This window comes from Choristoneura fumiferana, chromosome 30, assembly GCF_025370935.1.
Source record: "Choristoneura fumiferana chromosome 30, NRCan_CFum_1, whole genome shotgun sequence".
In the NCBI taxonomy this organism is placed as follows: domain Eukaryota; kingdom Metazoa; phylum Arthropoda; class Insecta; order Lepidoptera; family Tortricidae; genus Choristoneura; species Choristoneura fumiferana.
Genome location: NC_133501.1, coordinates 8,900,941 through 8,918,650, shown reverse-complemented (window position 1 = coordinate 8,918,650; position 17,710 = coordinate 8,900,941). Strand labels below are relative to the sequence as shown.

Here is a 17,710-nt window from a genome sequence, read left to right as displayed (position 1 = left end):
TAGACAAATTGATACTAACCCATACTTTCTGAGAAAACATTTACTTGGACCCACATTAACCGCTCCAAATACTTATTGCGAAAGATAAAGTTGTGTAAATTATCAGTATATTATTGTTACAGACCAAAACATTTTGAATAGAGGTTGTTTTTAGAAGAAGCGTTCTAGTATCAATCAAGACATTGACTTGGTAAGTACCTATCATTCATTTTATTTGTCAAACAGAGATCTTATGAATAAAATACATACGAGTAGAGTCACTATGTTGCACCATGAGGCATACAAATATATAATAGGCATCACTACACTACTATAGTACTTTAGACTTGAGTTTAGACATAGACATCATTGAAATATCTTAGGCTACTTTTAATACTATTGACTTGAGGTATTGGTTTGAGGTTCCTCTATAAATTTTAGGCCCCGTTTTTTACATAAAGGTAGCATTCCATTCTTAGCGACCCCGACGCGCGTCCGCGACTTGCGCTTGTTTAGTGCTCTGTATAAGTTCATACTAAGCAGTAGGTCGTGCGACCCAGTCGCGGACGCGCGTCGCGGTTGCTAAGAACGGAATGCTACCTTAAGTGTGTATTTTTGTTATTGCTTTAATCCAACAGATTAATGTTGTTGCAAGCTTTTATTTAGTTTCACCTGTCCCGTTGACTGTTTGTAATCAAATCTTGCAAGTTAAATTCGACCAACTTCTATTAGTTGGATTGACTTGAAATTTGGCGTACTTATGTATTCAATATTTGATTTGTAGCATTCGAACATGGCGGATGTAGACAATATCTAATTTTATTTTGCTATTTCTGTTTCTTTGGCTAGTTGAAGTATAACTCTGATAGTGTTTTATGCGGCGATTAACCTTAACAGTGAACAGTGATCACAAAATTCTATATTGCTCTTGTGTCTGGCATTTTTGAATGCGCAAGTTGTCTCCGCGTGGTTTCTGGAATTTTACTATCAAGTTGCATAAACTACAACCACCATACAACGTCCCTCTCAAAGAGAGTTTACTTTGACACTGGCGAAATTGTCCTATTAATTAGGACAGAAAAGCCATATTTTAAAAGAGAAGAAGAAGAAGAAATTGCTTGACAATACAATAATCTGGTAAGTCCTGCCAGGATTGTCTCAGCAGGATGGAACTCTTCAATGGTTAATGCCATCGATTTGAAATTTAGTATTCACATGTAGTGTGGGTGGCAAAACAAGTAAAGTCGTCAAAAAGTACAGTCAGCAAAAAAAGGTGGTATTAAAAATGAAATTTTTACCAAAAACTTATTTTTTGTTTTAGATCAAAGATGTCTCTGTGGGCGAGAGCTCAACAGCTCCCTCAGGAGAGTCTCCAAAAGGTTAGTATTGTTGGAAATATTAATCTATGCCTCTGGTATGACATCTACGGCAACACTAGCTTGTTGATTGTCTCTGGTAGCTCTCCCCTTTGTCTCGATCTCCTGCCTACGTTATGTGTGTAATTTTGTTGTGTACTTAATCCGAGTTTATTTAATCATAAAAACTTCATCAAAATAATTGTATATTATATTGTGAATAATATAAAGGTGCAATTAGATGTTCATTGGGCTAGAACTCGATAATAATTAATAAGCGTCTTCCCAGAGATAAGACCAAGCTAGATCGATTTTTCATCCCCGAAAACCCCCACTTACCAAATTTCTTCGAAACCGTTCGAGCCGTTTCCGTAATTCTGATTATATGCACAAGAATTGCTCGTTTAAAGGTATTAGATAAATCATCATCATATCAGGCGAAAGACGTCCACTGCTGGACATAGGCCTCCCCAAGGCTCTCCACTCAGACCGGTCTTGTGCTTTCCGCATCCACCGCGACCCCGCGATCTCGCGATTAGATAAATGCACATGCTTGTACATTCATTTGTAATTAATTAATTTTATAAATTATAATTAATCATCAGTAATTAAAAATAAGAAAAAGTTATTGATAAATTACATTTGACAAACAGTTTTGCGACTTTTTCAACTTCCGAAAGGTTTTCTAAGGGTTCATAGTTTAAATGTGCATTTTAAGTCAACGTAAATAAGCCTCCGCTACAACTCTGCAAAAAATGACTGAAACGGAGGTAGTTCTTCCGTTGCTAAAGTCCGGTCGCGGAGCACGATGAATTTCGTGCAATGACCTTTCACTGTGTCTGTCGCTCGCGCGTCAATATGCCGTTGCGCTCGCACACACGAATTTGTACGAATGCGACGTCAAATATTCACGCGCGAGTGACAGAGACAGGTGTGCTTCGCAACCTTAATTTACCCTAAACAGGCATATTTGTGTCAATCAACTTTTTCTTATTTGTTATTCTGTCCTGTTGTCCAAGAGACAACTGTGACAGAGTTTCTTAAAAAAAAACTGTCATAATACATGCTACTTATGTGCTTATGAGATAGTTCATAAAATAATGAGCACAATATAACTACGGCAAAAATGTTCGATGAACTTTAACCACAGAAAACATATAAACATATAAATAAATAAATAAATAAATATCACGGGACAATTCATACCAATTGACCTAGTTCCAAAGTAAGCTTAGCAAAGCTTGTGTTATGGGTACTAAGCAACGGATAAATATAATTATATAGATATAGATACATACTTAAATACATATTAAACACCCATGACCCGAGAACAAACATTCGTATTTTTCATACAAATATCTGCCCCGACACGGGAATCGAACCCGGGACCTCAAGCTTCGTAGTCAGGTTCTCTAACACCTAGGCCATCTGGTTTTAAATTAAAGAGTTGTCCAGGGGACGTAACTATAGCAATGAGCGTTGGCGTTCTGCAGAATCAACCGCAACCCTGTCATCGCAACTGACATTGGCCCAAGCCTTAAGCCTTAAGGCCGCCATTGAGGGAATAATAATAATACATGAAAAAGTTGATTGACCCACCTAAGTTTTGACCATTTAACTGAGTCATAGGTTAAACGTAATGGTCGTTTTTTTATGACAGGTGCATGCAATCTATGGTGACCATTTCCCCATAGAAGTGCGCCACTGCCTGGCGCCATGGTTGGAGAGCAAGATGTGGTAAGTACAATGAGGGCTATCGCGAATGAATTCGCCGCTAGAGGCGCTAGTGTAGCGTGAGGTCTCCGAAATGTCAAATCTCATAGTTTTTGGGTGAGCTACGCGGGTTTATTTATAATTAGAATAATTTTGTGAATATTTTGCAATATCTGAAATTAATTATGGCAAATATGCGTTCCGGGGCAATGAATGTCTGTGTTTTGAGACAGTTTTGTCTTTCGGAAACCTTTGTCCTCCCTTTTTTCCGAACAAAATGGGACTAAGCAACACTGGTTGCTGGATATTTTTATGGTACGGTTTTAAATATGATTTTAAACTTTGTTTTCACGCCCGTAATAACAGACTCTGAAAGCCACACTTAAAAACCTCACGCAACAGTGCGCCATCTAGTGAGACAAAAAACGATAGCCCTCATTCCATTAAAAAACAATTTCAATTTTGGCTATAACAAACAGTAGATAGATAGACAGATAAAGAACTTTATTCACAAACATGCCATGAAAATTTACATAAACAAACGATTCAAATTGCTACATATTTAAATTAAGTTGTCACGGCACAGCCGCGAAAAGGCGCCGACTCAGCATGTGCTGCGACATTGCTGTCACAGCGCTGATATTCTGCCGGAACCAGTAGGAGTTGACGCACTCAGTCACACACAATTTTTACTTAAAGTTACTATAATGTATAATTTACGGTTCAAATAACAAACAAACATAACAGATATACTTTGAATATAGGTACCTAATACAAGCAAAAACAAAGACAAATATTTTCGCAGCCTGGTTGTCAAAGTAGAAATGCTAGAATGGATTGTCAAAGTCGATCGACAGTTTGTGCTGCAGTTGTTAGACTGTAATGTTTTCAGGACCTCGGAGCCCGAGGAGCAGCAGCGGTTCTTCGTGGATGAAATCATCCAGAAGATAAAGACGAGCGCTGACCTCATGCTGTCTCCGGACATGTTCGTTACGAAGATGAAGCTCTTTGAGGCTGCTAAGGTGTTCCACGCCAATTATAGGTGAGATATAGTACATTGTGTCTTAAGGGCGGTAAATAAGGAATTACGAACGAGAGTCTATTAGAAGCCCGAAGTCGAAGACTGAGAGGGCTTTAATGGGTCGATGTTCGTAATTCTAGTACCGCCCGTGCGACATACAATGTTTTTCATCACATTTGCGAGTAAAATTGTATATTTTTAAAAGAAAAACTAATATTTTATCAAAAATTGCCGATACCGCTGACTACGCTCTTGGCAGCGCCAACTCCCCGCCAGCAGCAGCACACCATGCAGTAACAAACTCATGCGACCGACCGCGGGCTTCATGACATGAAAATTAGTACGCGCAATGACTCATTTACCGACCACGGGTTTCATGACAAGCACATTAAGGTCGAGGGTTTTATTTGGGGGGTTGCAATCAAGGTAGCCTGCATGTTACGACATTGTTTACGAGCAAGTGTGATGTAAAAAAATAAAGAAATCATTTTTATTCCTGACAACATTCGAAAAGAACGAAATTAAATCTGCATGTGACGAAATCAGCAAAAACTGCCGGTCTTGCGAACGGTTCTGATCTTCCTTTGGTTTGGGACCATCTGGTGAGCACCATAATACACCGTGCTATTTTTGCTTTCCGTTAACTTTGAGAAATCATAGGTAAAAAACTTAAAAAGATGATATTTTGTATGTAGTAGTAGCGTGGTATTGAAACCTATTTAATGCGTCGTCAGCTTCGATGGTGCGGTCACGTATCTCGCATGGCGGAGGAAAGAGTGGCTAACCGCGTCTTCTATTCAGAACTGGAGGAGGGTAAACGCAAAACACGGCGGACAGCTCCTTTGGTTCAAAGATGTGGACCAGGGATGTAACGGATGTGGTTTTATCGGAACCGGAACCAGAACCGGAGCCTGAGTGATAGGTGGACGAGATGTTAAGGGTAGGTCTACTAAACCTGAGGGTCTATTGCGTAATGTTTCTGACACTCGCGATCACAATCAAACGATAGTTTTCCAATACAAAAACTGTCTTTAGATTGTGATTGCGAGTGTCAGAATCGCTACATATAATTAGCCTTGTTTGTTTTTGACTTTTTTTTTGTTGCCCCATTATTGCACAAAAAAGTTCACAGACGGATCTCAAGCGGATGGCACTCGCGCTCGCCCTGGTCCCAACCGGTCCGAGATATCGTGTCCGTGAGCAGTGTCTATGTGTGCGTTGCTCGAGCGCACCTGTTTGGAGATTGACTTCTGAACTATCTTTGTTTTGTGGCATGAGCGCCAAGCAAATAATTAGGAGTCAAAGTGGTGGCCATGGCCGAAATCGGTCCGAACATCATCAAGTCGCCGTTCCATATTTGAAAAATGAATCAAGTCCCATATCAATTCTGTGCACTTAACTACTACATACATAAGGTCATCTTTTTAAGTTTTTTACCTATAACTTTAATTTCCCTGTAATATTAGAAATGCGCAATATAAATATATTAACAATTCAATGGTGCGTGTGAAGTTCCCAATCCGCACTGGGCCCGCGTGGGAACTTATGGCCCAAGCCCTCTTGTTCTGAGAGGAGGCCTCTGCCCTGCAGTGGGACGTATATAGGCTGGAACGAACGAACGATTAGAAATGCGAAAGTTTGTTACCTTATCAAGTCACAAATAGATCGAATCCCGGGGAAGGACATAGGAATAGAATAGAATAGAATAGAAACGTTTATTCGCTAATTCGCAAATTACATAAGTACACAAAATAAAACAAGTATAAAATAAATATTAATGACAGTATTTGCGAAATCGCGAAACGGTCTCAGCTCAGCATAGTGTTGGCCGTAGAGGCCAACGCTGGTCTTCCGCTGAGACCGCTTGGCGACTTCACGGAAGGCGACATAAATTCAAAAAAAAGTAAATCTAAAAAGAAACAAATAGAAAGTAATATAATTTAAATAAAATAATAACAATAATGAAAACAAACAGAACACAAAACCAGACAAAAGACACGTGCACAATAATAAGTTATAAACATCACAGTAAAAGAAAGAGTCGACACACCACTCAACCATCCATAGACCACAGACGTCGATAGGATAGGATAGCTTTTATCCCGGAAAACAAGACGTCAACAAAAGAGGAGAGAAGTTACTGGATTTTCTGGTGAGCTCTTCTTTACAAATTATGAATAAAGGCAATGACCCAACATTTGTTAACGCAAAAAGAGGTGAGGTTATTGATGTGACGTTGGCTACTAACAATATATGTAGGAACATTACGAAATGGCATGTATCCAATGAAACAACTTTATCGGATCACAGGTATATATGCTTTAGGTACAGAATTAACGAACCAATAAAAACTGTGCTTAAAAGGAACCCTAGGAACACGGACTGGTTGTCTTTTAAGAAAGATCTAAAAGTGGAACTAGGTGACCCTAAAGGTAAGCTCAATTCTATAATAGACATCGAGTTTGAAGCGGACAACATAGTCCGAGCCATCAATAATGCTTGGACTAATAACTGCCCGGAAAAAAAGACTGGGGCAAAGAAAGTCCCATGGTGGAACCCTGATATCGCGAGACTCAGGAAAGAAACCAGGGCGATCTTCAATGATGCAAAGGCTTCAAAAAACTTTGAGACCTATGCAAAAAAGCTCACAGAATACAATAAAGCTGTGAGAAAAGCAAAAAGGAAAGCATGGAAAGACCACTGCGACCAAATAGGTTCAATACCAGAAGGAATGAGGCTCACGAAGGCTCTAGCTACAACCAGATCGGTCCCATTAACTACCATAAAGGGGAAAGATGGGAACGTGACGGAGACAGGCATAGAGACACTAAAAATAATGTATGAGACACATTTCCCAGGCTCTATTATACATCAGAGCAGAACCGATAGTAACTCAATCAGTGCTGCTGAACAAGTGGGCACTACCACAAGGCACAATTGGGATACTGCCAAAAAAGTAGTAGATCACGATAAGTTAAAGTGGGCTTTGTCCACCTTTCGCCCTTATAAAACACCAGGACCAGATGGTGTTTATCCAGTTCTACTACAAGAAGGAGCTAATGTACTTATACCACATCTTAGTAGATTGTACAGAGCATGCCTAGCCTTCGGACACGTACCGCGTGTGTGGAGACAAGTTAAGGTAATCTACCTTCCAAAACCTGGTAAGGCAGATTATAATGATGCCAAATCATATAGGCCAATAAGCCTGTCATCATTCTTCCTGAAAACATTGGAAAAATTGGTTGACAGATACATAAGGGACGGACCGCTAAAACGGCATCCACTGCATAAAATGCAATGCGCCTACCAACCGGGGAAGTCGACAGAATCAGCGATACACCTGGTAGTAAGCAAAGCGGAACAGGCAATAGAGAATAAAGAGCTCTGCCTGGCTGCGTTTCTGGACGTGGAAGGAGCATTTGATCGTACAACGTATCATGCCATCAAAACTGCTGCGGATAGACATGGCATTGAACCCACTATCTGCAGATGGATGGAAAGAATGCTCAACAGCAGACTGATAACTTCAACCTTGCTAGGAGAAGAATTATCAGCCACAGCCACAAAAGGATGCCCTCAAGGAGGGGTTTTATCGCCCACGCTATGGAGCTTGGTGATAAACTCGCTACTAGAGGATCTCAACACAGGCCCAGTACAAACAGTGGGTTATGCAGATGACCTAGTAATACTTGTCAATGGGAAATTCCCAAACACAGTATCGGGAATCATGAACGTAGCTCTAAACAAAGTAGAGAGGTGGTGCAAAGAATATCACCTCTCCATAAATCCGAGCAAAACGGTGGTAATACCATTTACCAGAAAAAGGGACCTAAAAAGCATACAGACTTTAAGAATGTATGACAGGGAACTAAGACTTTCCAATGAAGTAAAATATCTTGGAATAATCCTTGATAAAGGACTTAACTGGAAAAAACAGGTGGAATACACAGTGACCAAAGCGACGAGAGTTTTTGGCATGTGTAGATCCGCATATGGAAAAACATGGGGACTGAACCCAAAAGTACTGAGATGGATCTACACCATAATGGTGAGACCCATCATACTGTATGGGTGCCTCGCCTGGTGGCCTAGGGCACAACTAAGCACATGTAGGAATCTACTGGCAAAAATCCAGAGAATGGCCTGCATGGCTATCACAGGGGCGTTCAAAACAACGCCGACAGCAGCAATGGAAGTCTTACTGGACTTACCACCACTGCATATTGCTATAGAATCCGAAGCGCGGAAGTCGTTGCACAGAATGAAAATGTACGGCCTGTGGAACGATTCCGCTCCAAGGACAAAGCACACTAAAATGGAACAAAACGAATACCTTGATAGTATAATGGCGATGGGTTGCGACAAAATGCAACCAAAGTACATATTCCGAAGGAACTTCAAGGTTCATGTTCCCACAAGGGCTGAATGGGCAGAAGGACTGACACTGCCGGAAGGCAGTGAAAATTCATGGTACACGGATGGATCTAAAATGAAATCCGGTACAGGAGCCGGCATTCATGCCAAGGACTTTAACAGTAGCGTAAGCATGGGAAATTATGCAACTGTCTTTCAAGCAGAGACGTATGCAATTATCGCCTGTGCACAGGAGAATATAGATAGGAAGGTAAGGGAAAAAACCATCTATATACTCAGTGACAGTCAAGCAGCCCTAAAGGCGCTCACATCGCCAAAGGTTGACTCAAGACTGATCTATAATGGAGTACAAGCACTAAACAAGCTTGGCAGACGCAATAGAGTGAGACTGGTTTGGATCCCAGGACACAAAGGCTTCATCGGAAATGAAAAAGCAGATGAGCTAGCAAGGGAAGGGTCAATGAACAAAAACATAGGGCCCGAGCCGTATGTGGGACTCTCACAGGGAACCATGAAGAATGCCATAAACGACCACACCAAACTTAAACACCAACAAGAGTGGAAAACACTGGAAGGTCTAAAGCATTCAAAACGATTCATCGAAAATGTCAGCACAAGCTGGACTAAAAAACTCTGGACACTCAGTAGGAAACAACTCCGACATATCGTCGGGGCATTCACAGGTCACTTCAATACTAAACACATACTAGTAAAGATGGGACTACAGGACAATGAAGTCTGTAGAATATGTGGCGAGGAAGACGAAACAATGGAACACATTATGTGTGAATGTGACGCCCTCGCCAGATCAAGAATGAGACTCTTTGGCGACGGATACCCCGCACCAGGAGACTTTAAGGCACTACCGCTACGTCAAATCATCCAATTTATGGACGAGGTGATAAAGGCAATAGAGTAAGTGCGAAGGAGGGGTAATTACACAAAAGATCCCTACGGGTCGAAGTGTATCCGCAAGGACCCCTAACGATAAGATAAGATAAGATAAGATAAGATCCCGGAAAATTGCGTAGTTCGCACGGGATAGCGCATAACGCGATAGTGAGTCGCAGGTAACATCTAGTATATAATATATTTAAATAATTTATGTACAAATTGTGTAAACAAATCACGTACGGGTATTATGTATGAATCATACGAACTTCATTCGGGGAGTCCACTGATTAGAAAATCATAAGGAAATGTCATAAGTCGAGGTTTGTATCGTGGCTTCGTGGCCCTCTCTTCGTGGGTCTCTCTTGCACATTCATACACACTTTGAAATCTCGCCGATTGTTATCTTAATATAAACGCGAAAGTTATGTGGATGTTTGTACGGTCGATTCCCCAAATTATATATCCACTGTTACTTCTTCACGCTGAAACGAAGTTTGGTATGTTCATTTTTTAATCGACATAAGAAAAAATCCGTATTTAATATTTTTGAATTTTCTTACTGATGGACAGAGAGCGGAATTTTCGTGTCATTTTTTGTCCTGTCGTAGTGACTTCTCACTTATCGACTCTGCCTAAATGATGTCGATATATTAGAATTTAAATTGTTAGTTATGTTATGTATGATTCCTTATTAAAATTATATCTATATAGATATGCACGTACAGTAAAGGTATACCTGCCTAGAAAAATATAAGGTTTATGTCTTGTATTTTCTTTCATTTAAATTAGATTGTCGTAAACTTATCATGTTATGGAAGCAGAGCGTTCTTTTTCCGCATACAAATGGATACTTGACCGTAAAAGAAGTAGTTTAAAGTCGGAAAATGTGTAAAAAAATCATCTATTTATAGAGACATTAATGGAACACTTGTTAAGAGCGCGCAAACATTTTGTCCCAACTCGTCACTGGCGCGATCTCCTTCCCGCGGCCCGTGTTTCGCCCGCACACTACAAAGGTTTGCTGTGTGCGTACGATGCGAGCGTTGCCGAAACATTAAACACATCTTGATCGTTGTACATTTTTCGTCGTAGTAAAATTAAGAAAAAAAAATTGTTGCGATATAAATATTTTTATTCCTTAACATAATAATTTAGTTTATTACTTACAAGCTTTTTACTTATCTTGCCCTGTTAGTACGTTAGTTATTAGTAGGTATGGATACAATTTTGGAAGCTAAACTTGACTAAATATGCGTTTTCAGATTAAGTTAAAATTTTACATACGTGTGTAAATCAAATGACAATGCAGTATATTATTATGATTTATGAAGCCTGATCTGATGATGGAGCTGGAAGGTGGCCGTAGGAACTCTGTAATAAATCTATATAACCACATCGACTTTGGGCTCGTTTGATTCGTCTTGACAAGTACTTTGGCCCTAGATGGCAACAACGTATAAAAATTACAGTCAGTAAAAAAAGCTGGCAATAAAAATTTAATTTTTCAGTGCGCGCAAAATATTTAGTTTCAATGTTTCTTACGCATATGATGGTATACTGTGTGAGGGCACGTAATAATTAGTAAATAAATGAATATTTCATCATCATTGCTCATAATTATTTTCATCTAATATCTTTAAACGAGCAATTCCGAAATCCCCGATATATATATATATATATATATATCGGATTTCGGAATTGCTATATATATATATATATATATATATATTTCGGCGATAATGTGTACGTGTATATAAAATATTGTATGAAATTTACATAATTAGGCCTTAAAACACTCGTGTGATGCTATAACGATATTCACTTCGCTGGTATCGTTAACCCACACTATGGTTTCAAGACCCCTCTTTATGTAACAATTGCATAAAATACTATTAGTAGATTGTACACTACGGGGATAAAGCACTTTATTATGTCACGGGTACGGTATTGAATCCTGAGCGTAACGAAGGACTCCAGATTTAACTCCCGAGCGCAGCGAGGGTGTCGTGCGTTAACTCCCGAGCGAAGCGAGGGTTTTAAGATGGAGTCCTTAGATCAGATGGAGTCGACTTCTCTGGGAGTAGATTATTAACAATGCGTAAGGCGTCTAATTTAATGGACTACGGAGTCCAATGACATTTTAGTAACAGGAATTTCATTAGCTATCGTACATGTTCGGAGACAGTCTATCAAAACTGAGTAGTATCCTGGAATGTTTAATAAACATTAATCTTCATTTTATATGATTTCACTTGGTACGTACCTAATAAAATACTGTGCAAATTAGACAAAAGTATTATTACTGAATAAAATTGTGGCAAAATCTATTTTTTTTAAAGTTGAAAATGCGTCATACATTTTACATATTGGGACTTATAGAAATCTCATGATTAGGTATATTCGACATTTCAGCCTGTTCTATTTTCCGTCTGAAATAAATGCAATCTTAAAATCAAGAAAGTAATGTTATCATAAATCCGAATTGGATTAAATTTAACACAAAAACGTATTTATTATTGATCCTGAATGTACAGTAATGGGAATTAGTATTGATAAATAACCTTTTAATGGTAGTATAGTACCTGATAAAAAAATGTTATCTTAAAACCAAAAACAGTAATTTTACAGTAACTTTAATTCAGATTTGGAGTGAATTTAACAAAAAAATATATTTATGGAACTAGATTTCTATCTTGGATTTACAGTAATGGTAATTAATAATGATGAATAACCTTTTCTAAGCAGCTCATACTGTGTTAACAGTACTGTGTTTTTTCATCCCAAATGATTTTCGTTTATTACCCATATCTAAGAATATAAGACTTTTACTTGTACAACAAGATTTTATTTACTTTTATATCATACTCACTATCATACTAACAAACATACTAACAGGGCAAGTTAAATAAAAGCTTTAATAACTTTAAGTTACATTTAATTTTTTTAATACAATATTTTTTTGCTGACTGTACTTTTGTCCCTGGTTACCACCTAGGACTCGTCAAGACAAATCTAATGAGCCCAAACTCGATGGGGTTATGTCGTTTTATTACAGAGTTCTTGTGGTTACCTTCCAGCTCCATCATCAGATCAGCTTCATGTCATAATAATAATATTACATTGTCATTTTATTCACACATGCACGCAAAGTTTCATCTCAATCAAAAATCAGGAAGTGGGTCAAATTTAGTTAATACTTACACACTACATACTAACATACATACTAATATGGCAAGTTAAATAAATGCTTGTGAAATGTAAAATGCATCTACCCGTATTAGTTTGAGTGAAAATTGCGAAAATTTAAAACATTTAATTTTAACATGTAAAATTACTTATCAAGTATCAAGCAATTGCGGACACGCTATAACTATCGGGTGTTTGCAGTAAAGGTTGATAACCTTGCGGAGAGCGCAGAGCGATACGTCCGTTCCTTGGGAGAGCCCGGCGCTTTCTGAGTCGTAACTATTAACGCGCGCGGTTATATAATCGATTTAGGACCCAAGTTTAGAAAATTGTCAAAATTAAATGAGCTATTATTAAGCGCTGAAAAAAATATTACAGACTAAACATTTCCTGTAGATTTATAATAAATTGTTTATTGGCAAATACATCACAACAAATGAGATAAAAAATGATGAAGTAGACCGATTTAGACCTTTTGAAGAATGGTATTTGAATAATAATAACTAATATTTTGATACATATGATGACCCTATGTCTTAAAAGACTATATTTCTATTATAAAATACTAAAGTTACACTGTTTGTGGTGGGTTATAATGGAAATATTTCACATGAAAGACAGCTCTGACGCGTATTTTTGTAAAACCTCACTAACAAAATGATTTGGCAAAAAAAAATCGCTGACGGAAATAAATGAAAATCACCGCTATACATCAGAGTAAGAGTTTATCTATATGTTACATTAGTTTTTCCTTAAAAAACGTAAGCATTTAGACATTAATAAGGCATTTGAAAAAACCTCAAAATCGCTGAATGGGCAATTTTTCGTTTGCACGCTCTTAAGATCACAACAGAAGAATTTCAACATGAGATTAAAAAAAAACGTGAACTGAAATTATTAAATTAGACATTGTTATCCATTCATTCTTCATTTCATTCATTGCATATGTCTATTTCACATTTTCTACTGCTCTAAAGTTAATTTGAAGAGATCGCTCCTTGACTTAAGGCCGTCTATTCGTTACCCCTACTTTATCTTCTTTAGTACTGTTAGAATAAGTTGATTAAGTTAATACATTTGATACGTTCCATTGCACCATCATTTCGATAAATCTTGTACGCCTACCCAACTTGTAATAAAACACAAGGTGGGTAGATCATTTGTCAGTGTCCCGTGATGTTTATATATATTTTTTTAATTTATTTATATAAACAAGTGGTACAAGTGAGTGGAAAATTACGAGCCACTATTGAAACCCCCTTAGGGGTTTATGTAACAGCTGGCGAGTCATCGCGTTTCAATCATACAAACTTAAGCTACTTATAGGTACATAAGATCAAACCTGGTTATCACAGGCCGGGTAGTATTTTTTTAAAGTTCGTTTACACCGTTTGGAGTCAGTGGCGGCACTTAGAACATCACTTAAAAAATCTTTTGGAAGGGTATTCAGTATTTTCGGGATTAGATAACAGTTCGTTCGCCTTCCATAGATAATATTCGTATTAGGCAAATTAAATGCTGGCAAATACTCCAATCGGCGCAGTTTACTTGGACGAGATTTATGCTCCAAGGTGTTTATCACTTCGCATATTTGATTGCAACTCTTAATTTTGTATGTCTGTCCGTTTAGCCACGCGCCTCACGAGCTATACGCGTACGTCCGTCGTTGCCTGGCCCTGGAGATGGAGGTGATACAGAATGCGACCCAATATGTTGCGCAGCCGCAGACCGAGCGGAAATATAGCGAGGTAAGCTGTGATCATCATTATTCCAGCCTATATACGTCTCACTGCTGGGCACAGGCCTCTTAGAGGGCTTGGGCTGTACTTCAGATTGGGAACTTCACACGCACTATTGTGTGTTTGTTGAATTTAGTAAAATCCCGGAATTCATTTCAACTGCCGATTCTAATAGTTTAGGCGTGCGACGCCGCGGTTTATGACCGGTAATATTGGTTTACTAATGTTTCGGCGAATAACGTTTGGCAACCTGTTTCATTTCGCAACTTTTAATTTCCCAACTGTTTAATATTTCTGAAACTGTAAATATTTCAGGATTTTTATAAAACTAACCTAACCTAACCTAAAGGGTTGTACACGATGACCCTGAAATAAATCCTGAAATATTTACAGTTTTACCCCCTTATTCATAAACGACAATCAAACCTATTTTAGTTAAAATGCCGCTAAAATTCGTTTGTCCTTATCTGTCACTTCGACATTTGTATTTGTTAGAAAGGGACAAAGCATTTGTTAGTTAACATAGGCTTGTTAAGTTTTATGAATAAGGGGGTTAGAGTTTGCGAAATGAAAAGTTGCGAAATGAAACAGGTTGCCAAACGTTACATTGCGAAAAGGCAGTACTCGGGTAATATTATTAGATAGGAATTAATTGAAACAATTTCTTTGCTCACCCGCGACCTTATGATAGCTAAGTTTATGCAAGATATGCGTGTTCCTCCACCTCCTCCACCTCACCTCCACGCTAACTACGGCCTTGTATGAAAAGAGCAATGAAGTGGACTTACGGTGAATTCTCTGGGCGGTGTCGTGAGGACAGCTTATGGTGTTTGTGTGATTTGTGTGTGTTCTTACAGTGTGGAGGTGGAGGAACTGCATGAACACGCATATTTTGTATAAACTTAGCTATCATAAGGTCGCGGGTGAGCAAAGTTATTATTTTAGTTCATTGATATGGACCTCCGCAAAGTAACGTCTGATTCAATAAATTATTAGATAGGATTTAAAGATTTATTTTTAGGATTATCGTTTTAGCCGTGGTGGCCTAGTGGTTTGACCCATCGCCTCTCGAGCAGAGGGTCGTGGGTTCAAACCCCGGCTCGCACCTCTGAGTTTTTCGAAATTCATGTGCGGAATTACATTTGAAATTTACCACGAGCTTTGCGGTGAAGGAAAACATCGTGAGGAAACCTGCACAAACCTGCGAAGCGATTCAATGGTGCGTGTGAAGTTCCCAATCCGCACTGGGCCCGCGTGGGAACTATGGCCCAAGCCCTCTTGTACTGAGAGGAGGCGTGTGCCCAGCAGTGGGACGTATATAGGCTGGGATGATGATGATGATGATTTAAAAAATAAACATTTAGTACCGAAACAACAACGTTTCCCTGTTTACTATCGCAAGACTTCCTTGGCTTATCTAATCTGCTCGCGCTATCGGTTCGATCTTGCCGTAAAGCTCGAGGTCGCGGGTTCGTATCCAGGGCATATTAAAAAACACCGGCCAAGGTTCTGTATGATCTTTTTATTTCGGAAAGACATTTAAAAAAGCGTTAGTAAGTGCTCAGAAACTATGTTAGGTTATGTTATATTATGATGCATTTCCACCATGGATGTGCGACGAATGTGTTTGTCATGAGTCATGAACCTACCTACCCTCGCTCAGCGCATCTCTAGTGGAAACACAACCTTGGATTTTACAAATTAGTACTGATTCCAGACGTGAACCCTGCGGCCCTGGTAGGGCACAGCAATTTTCAACTAACTTAACTAAACCATAAAAGATATGTGTAATAAAGATTTCTACAACTATTCAGTACAATTGGGTACCTTAAGTTTTCTGGGATGGTCCATAATATATTTTTATCGATAGTAGACTTGTTGTTGTTTTTTAGAAAAATATGGCGATGGCCATTGAAGGACAATGAGGGCTATCGCGTATGAATTCGCCGCTAGAGGCGCTAGTGTAGCGCGAGGTCTCCGAAATGTCAAATCTCATAGTTTTTGGGTGAGCTACGCGGGTTTATTTATAATTAGAATAATTTTGTGAATATTTTGCAATATCTGAAATTAATTATGGCAAATATGCGTTCCGGGGCAATGACTGTCTGTGTTTTGAGACAGTTTTGTCTTTCGGAAACTTTTGTCCTCCCTTTTTTACGAACAAAACGGGGACTATGCAACACTGTGGCATGCTCGAAATTTTTATGGTATGGTTTTAAGGTGTATTAAATATGGTTTTAATTAAACTTCGTTTTCACACCCGTAATAACAGACTTTGAAAGCCATACTTAAAAACCTCACGCAACAGTGCGCCATCTAGTGAGACAAATAACGATAGCCCTCATTGTGCCAGTGTCTTAGTAGATGTTTCCGTTGTACGGTAAAAAAAATCTAGAAAACGAAATATGAGACGTAATGGTGGAATGGGGATGAACGATGACTGACAGTAGACTTACAGCTTGCCTATAAAGAGTAGAAATTAAAAAGTGGCAACACTCTAGTGTCATCGCTTTCAAACCAGGGAGCAAAAAAAGGGGAGGACACTACAATACAATACAATACAAAGACTCTTTATTATACACCAGACATAGTAAGCGATATAGAAAACAGATACACAGAGAAAAAACTTTCTTTATGGCCAAGCTGTATAATGTAGCTGTCAGTTATAACGTTTTAAACTTTCGTGATTCTCACTCATAGTCAAAATACCATATACGGGACTTATCACGCTATTTTTACACAAGTAATATTTACCTGGATGTTTCGGCAACGTTACAGTTGCCGTGGTCACGAGCTGTCAGTTGTCAAATATCGCCGTACGTACGTGTGTGTACGTATGTGTCGTTGTATGGCGATATTTGACAACTGACAGCTATCAATCCGACCTCTTTTTTTTAATATTAAACAGACCAAGGCACGTAGCCTATTAATCTCACCAAACGTGTGGTTTGCTGAAATAAAGTTTCAATTTATTATTACAAAAAAAAAACAATCAAAGAAGAAAAAGTGAAAAAATATCTATCTACAGGAGTGAGCAATAAGTCTACTATCGATAAAAAATATAATATGGACCATCCTAGAAAACTTAAGGTTTTCAATTAATTAATATAAATTACTACTATTATTAAACGAAATGTCAAAAAATTTAATAAATACACTTTCAATTTCGTACTGACATATAATTTAAGAATTCATCTATTAAGTAATAATATCTTTCGATTAATAACTGTTTATACGTTTCGCAGCTATTGACAGACTTGCAGACGGTCCGTCAGAAGGTGACGATAGTGAGCGAAGAGATACGCAGCCTTCAGTCGCATAACGAGTCATTCTCGCTGCAGTATCATGAGTGCCTGAAGAACAAAGGTATGTGCATACACTGTAGCAGGGGTGTTGTGTGCGTAGGTGTGTGACCGTGTGTGTGTGCATAAAGAAAACAGTCAGCT

The 17,710-nt window shown here is 38.6% G+C and overlaps 2 protein-coding genes across 3 annotated transcripts in view; one reads left to right on the top strand and one right to left on the bottom strand.

Moving 5' to 3' along the window:
* The window catches only part of LOC141444833 (uncharacterized), a 337,995-nt gene that overhangs the window by 119,290 nt on the left and 200,995 nt on the right, over window positions 1-17,710 (bottom strand). The gene's annotated exons all lie outside the window — the stretch shown is intronic.
* The window catches only part of LOC141444772 (signal transducer and activator of transcription 5B-like), a 93,602-nt gene that overhangs the window by 2,329 nt on the left and 73,563 nt on the right, over window positions 1-17,710 (top strand). Inside the window, exons 2-7 of the mRNA XM_074110405.1 lie at window positions 123-190; window positions 1,301-1,358; window positions 2,995-3,071; window positions 3,940-4,089; window positions 14,156-14,273; window positions 17,510-17,630. Coding sequence (XP_073966506.1) covers window positions 1,308-1,358; window positions 2,995-3,071; window positions 3,940-4,089; window positions 14,156-14,273; window positions 17,510-17,630 — 517 coding nt within the window. The 5' untranslated portion in view covers window positions 123-190; window positions 1,301-1,307. The remainder of the gene's footprint in view (window positions 1-122; window positions 191-1,300; window positions 1,359-2,994; window positions 3,072-3,939; window positions 4,090-14,155; window positions 14,274-17,509; window positions 17,631-17,710) is intronic.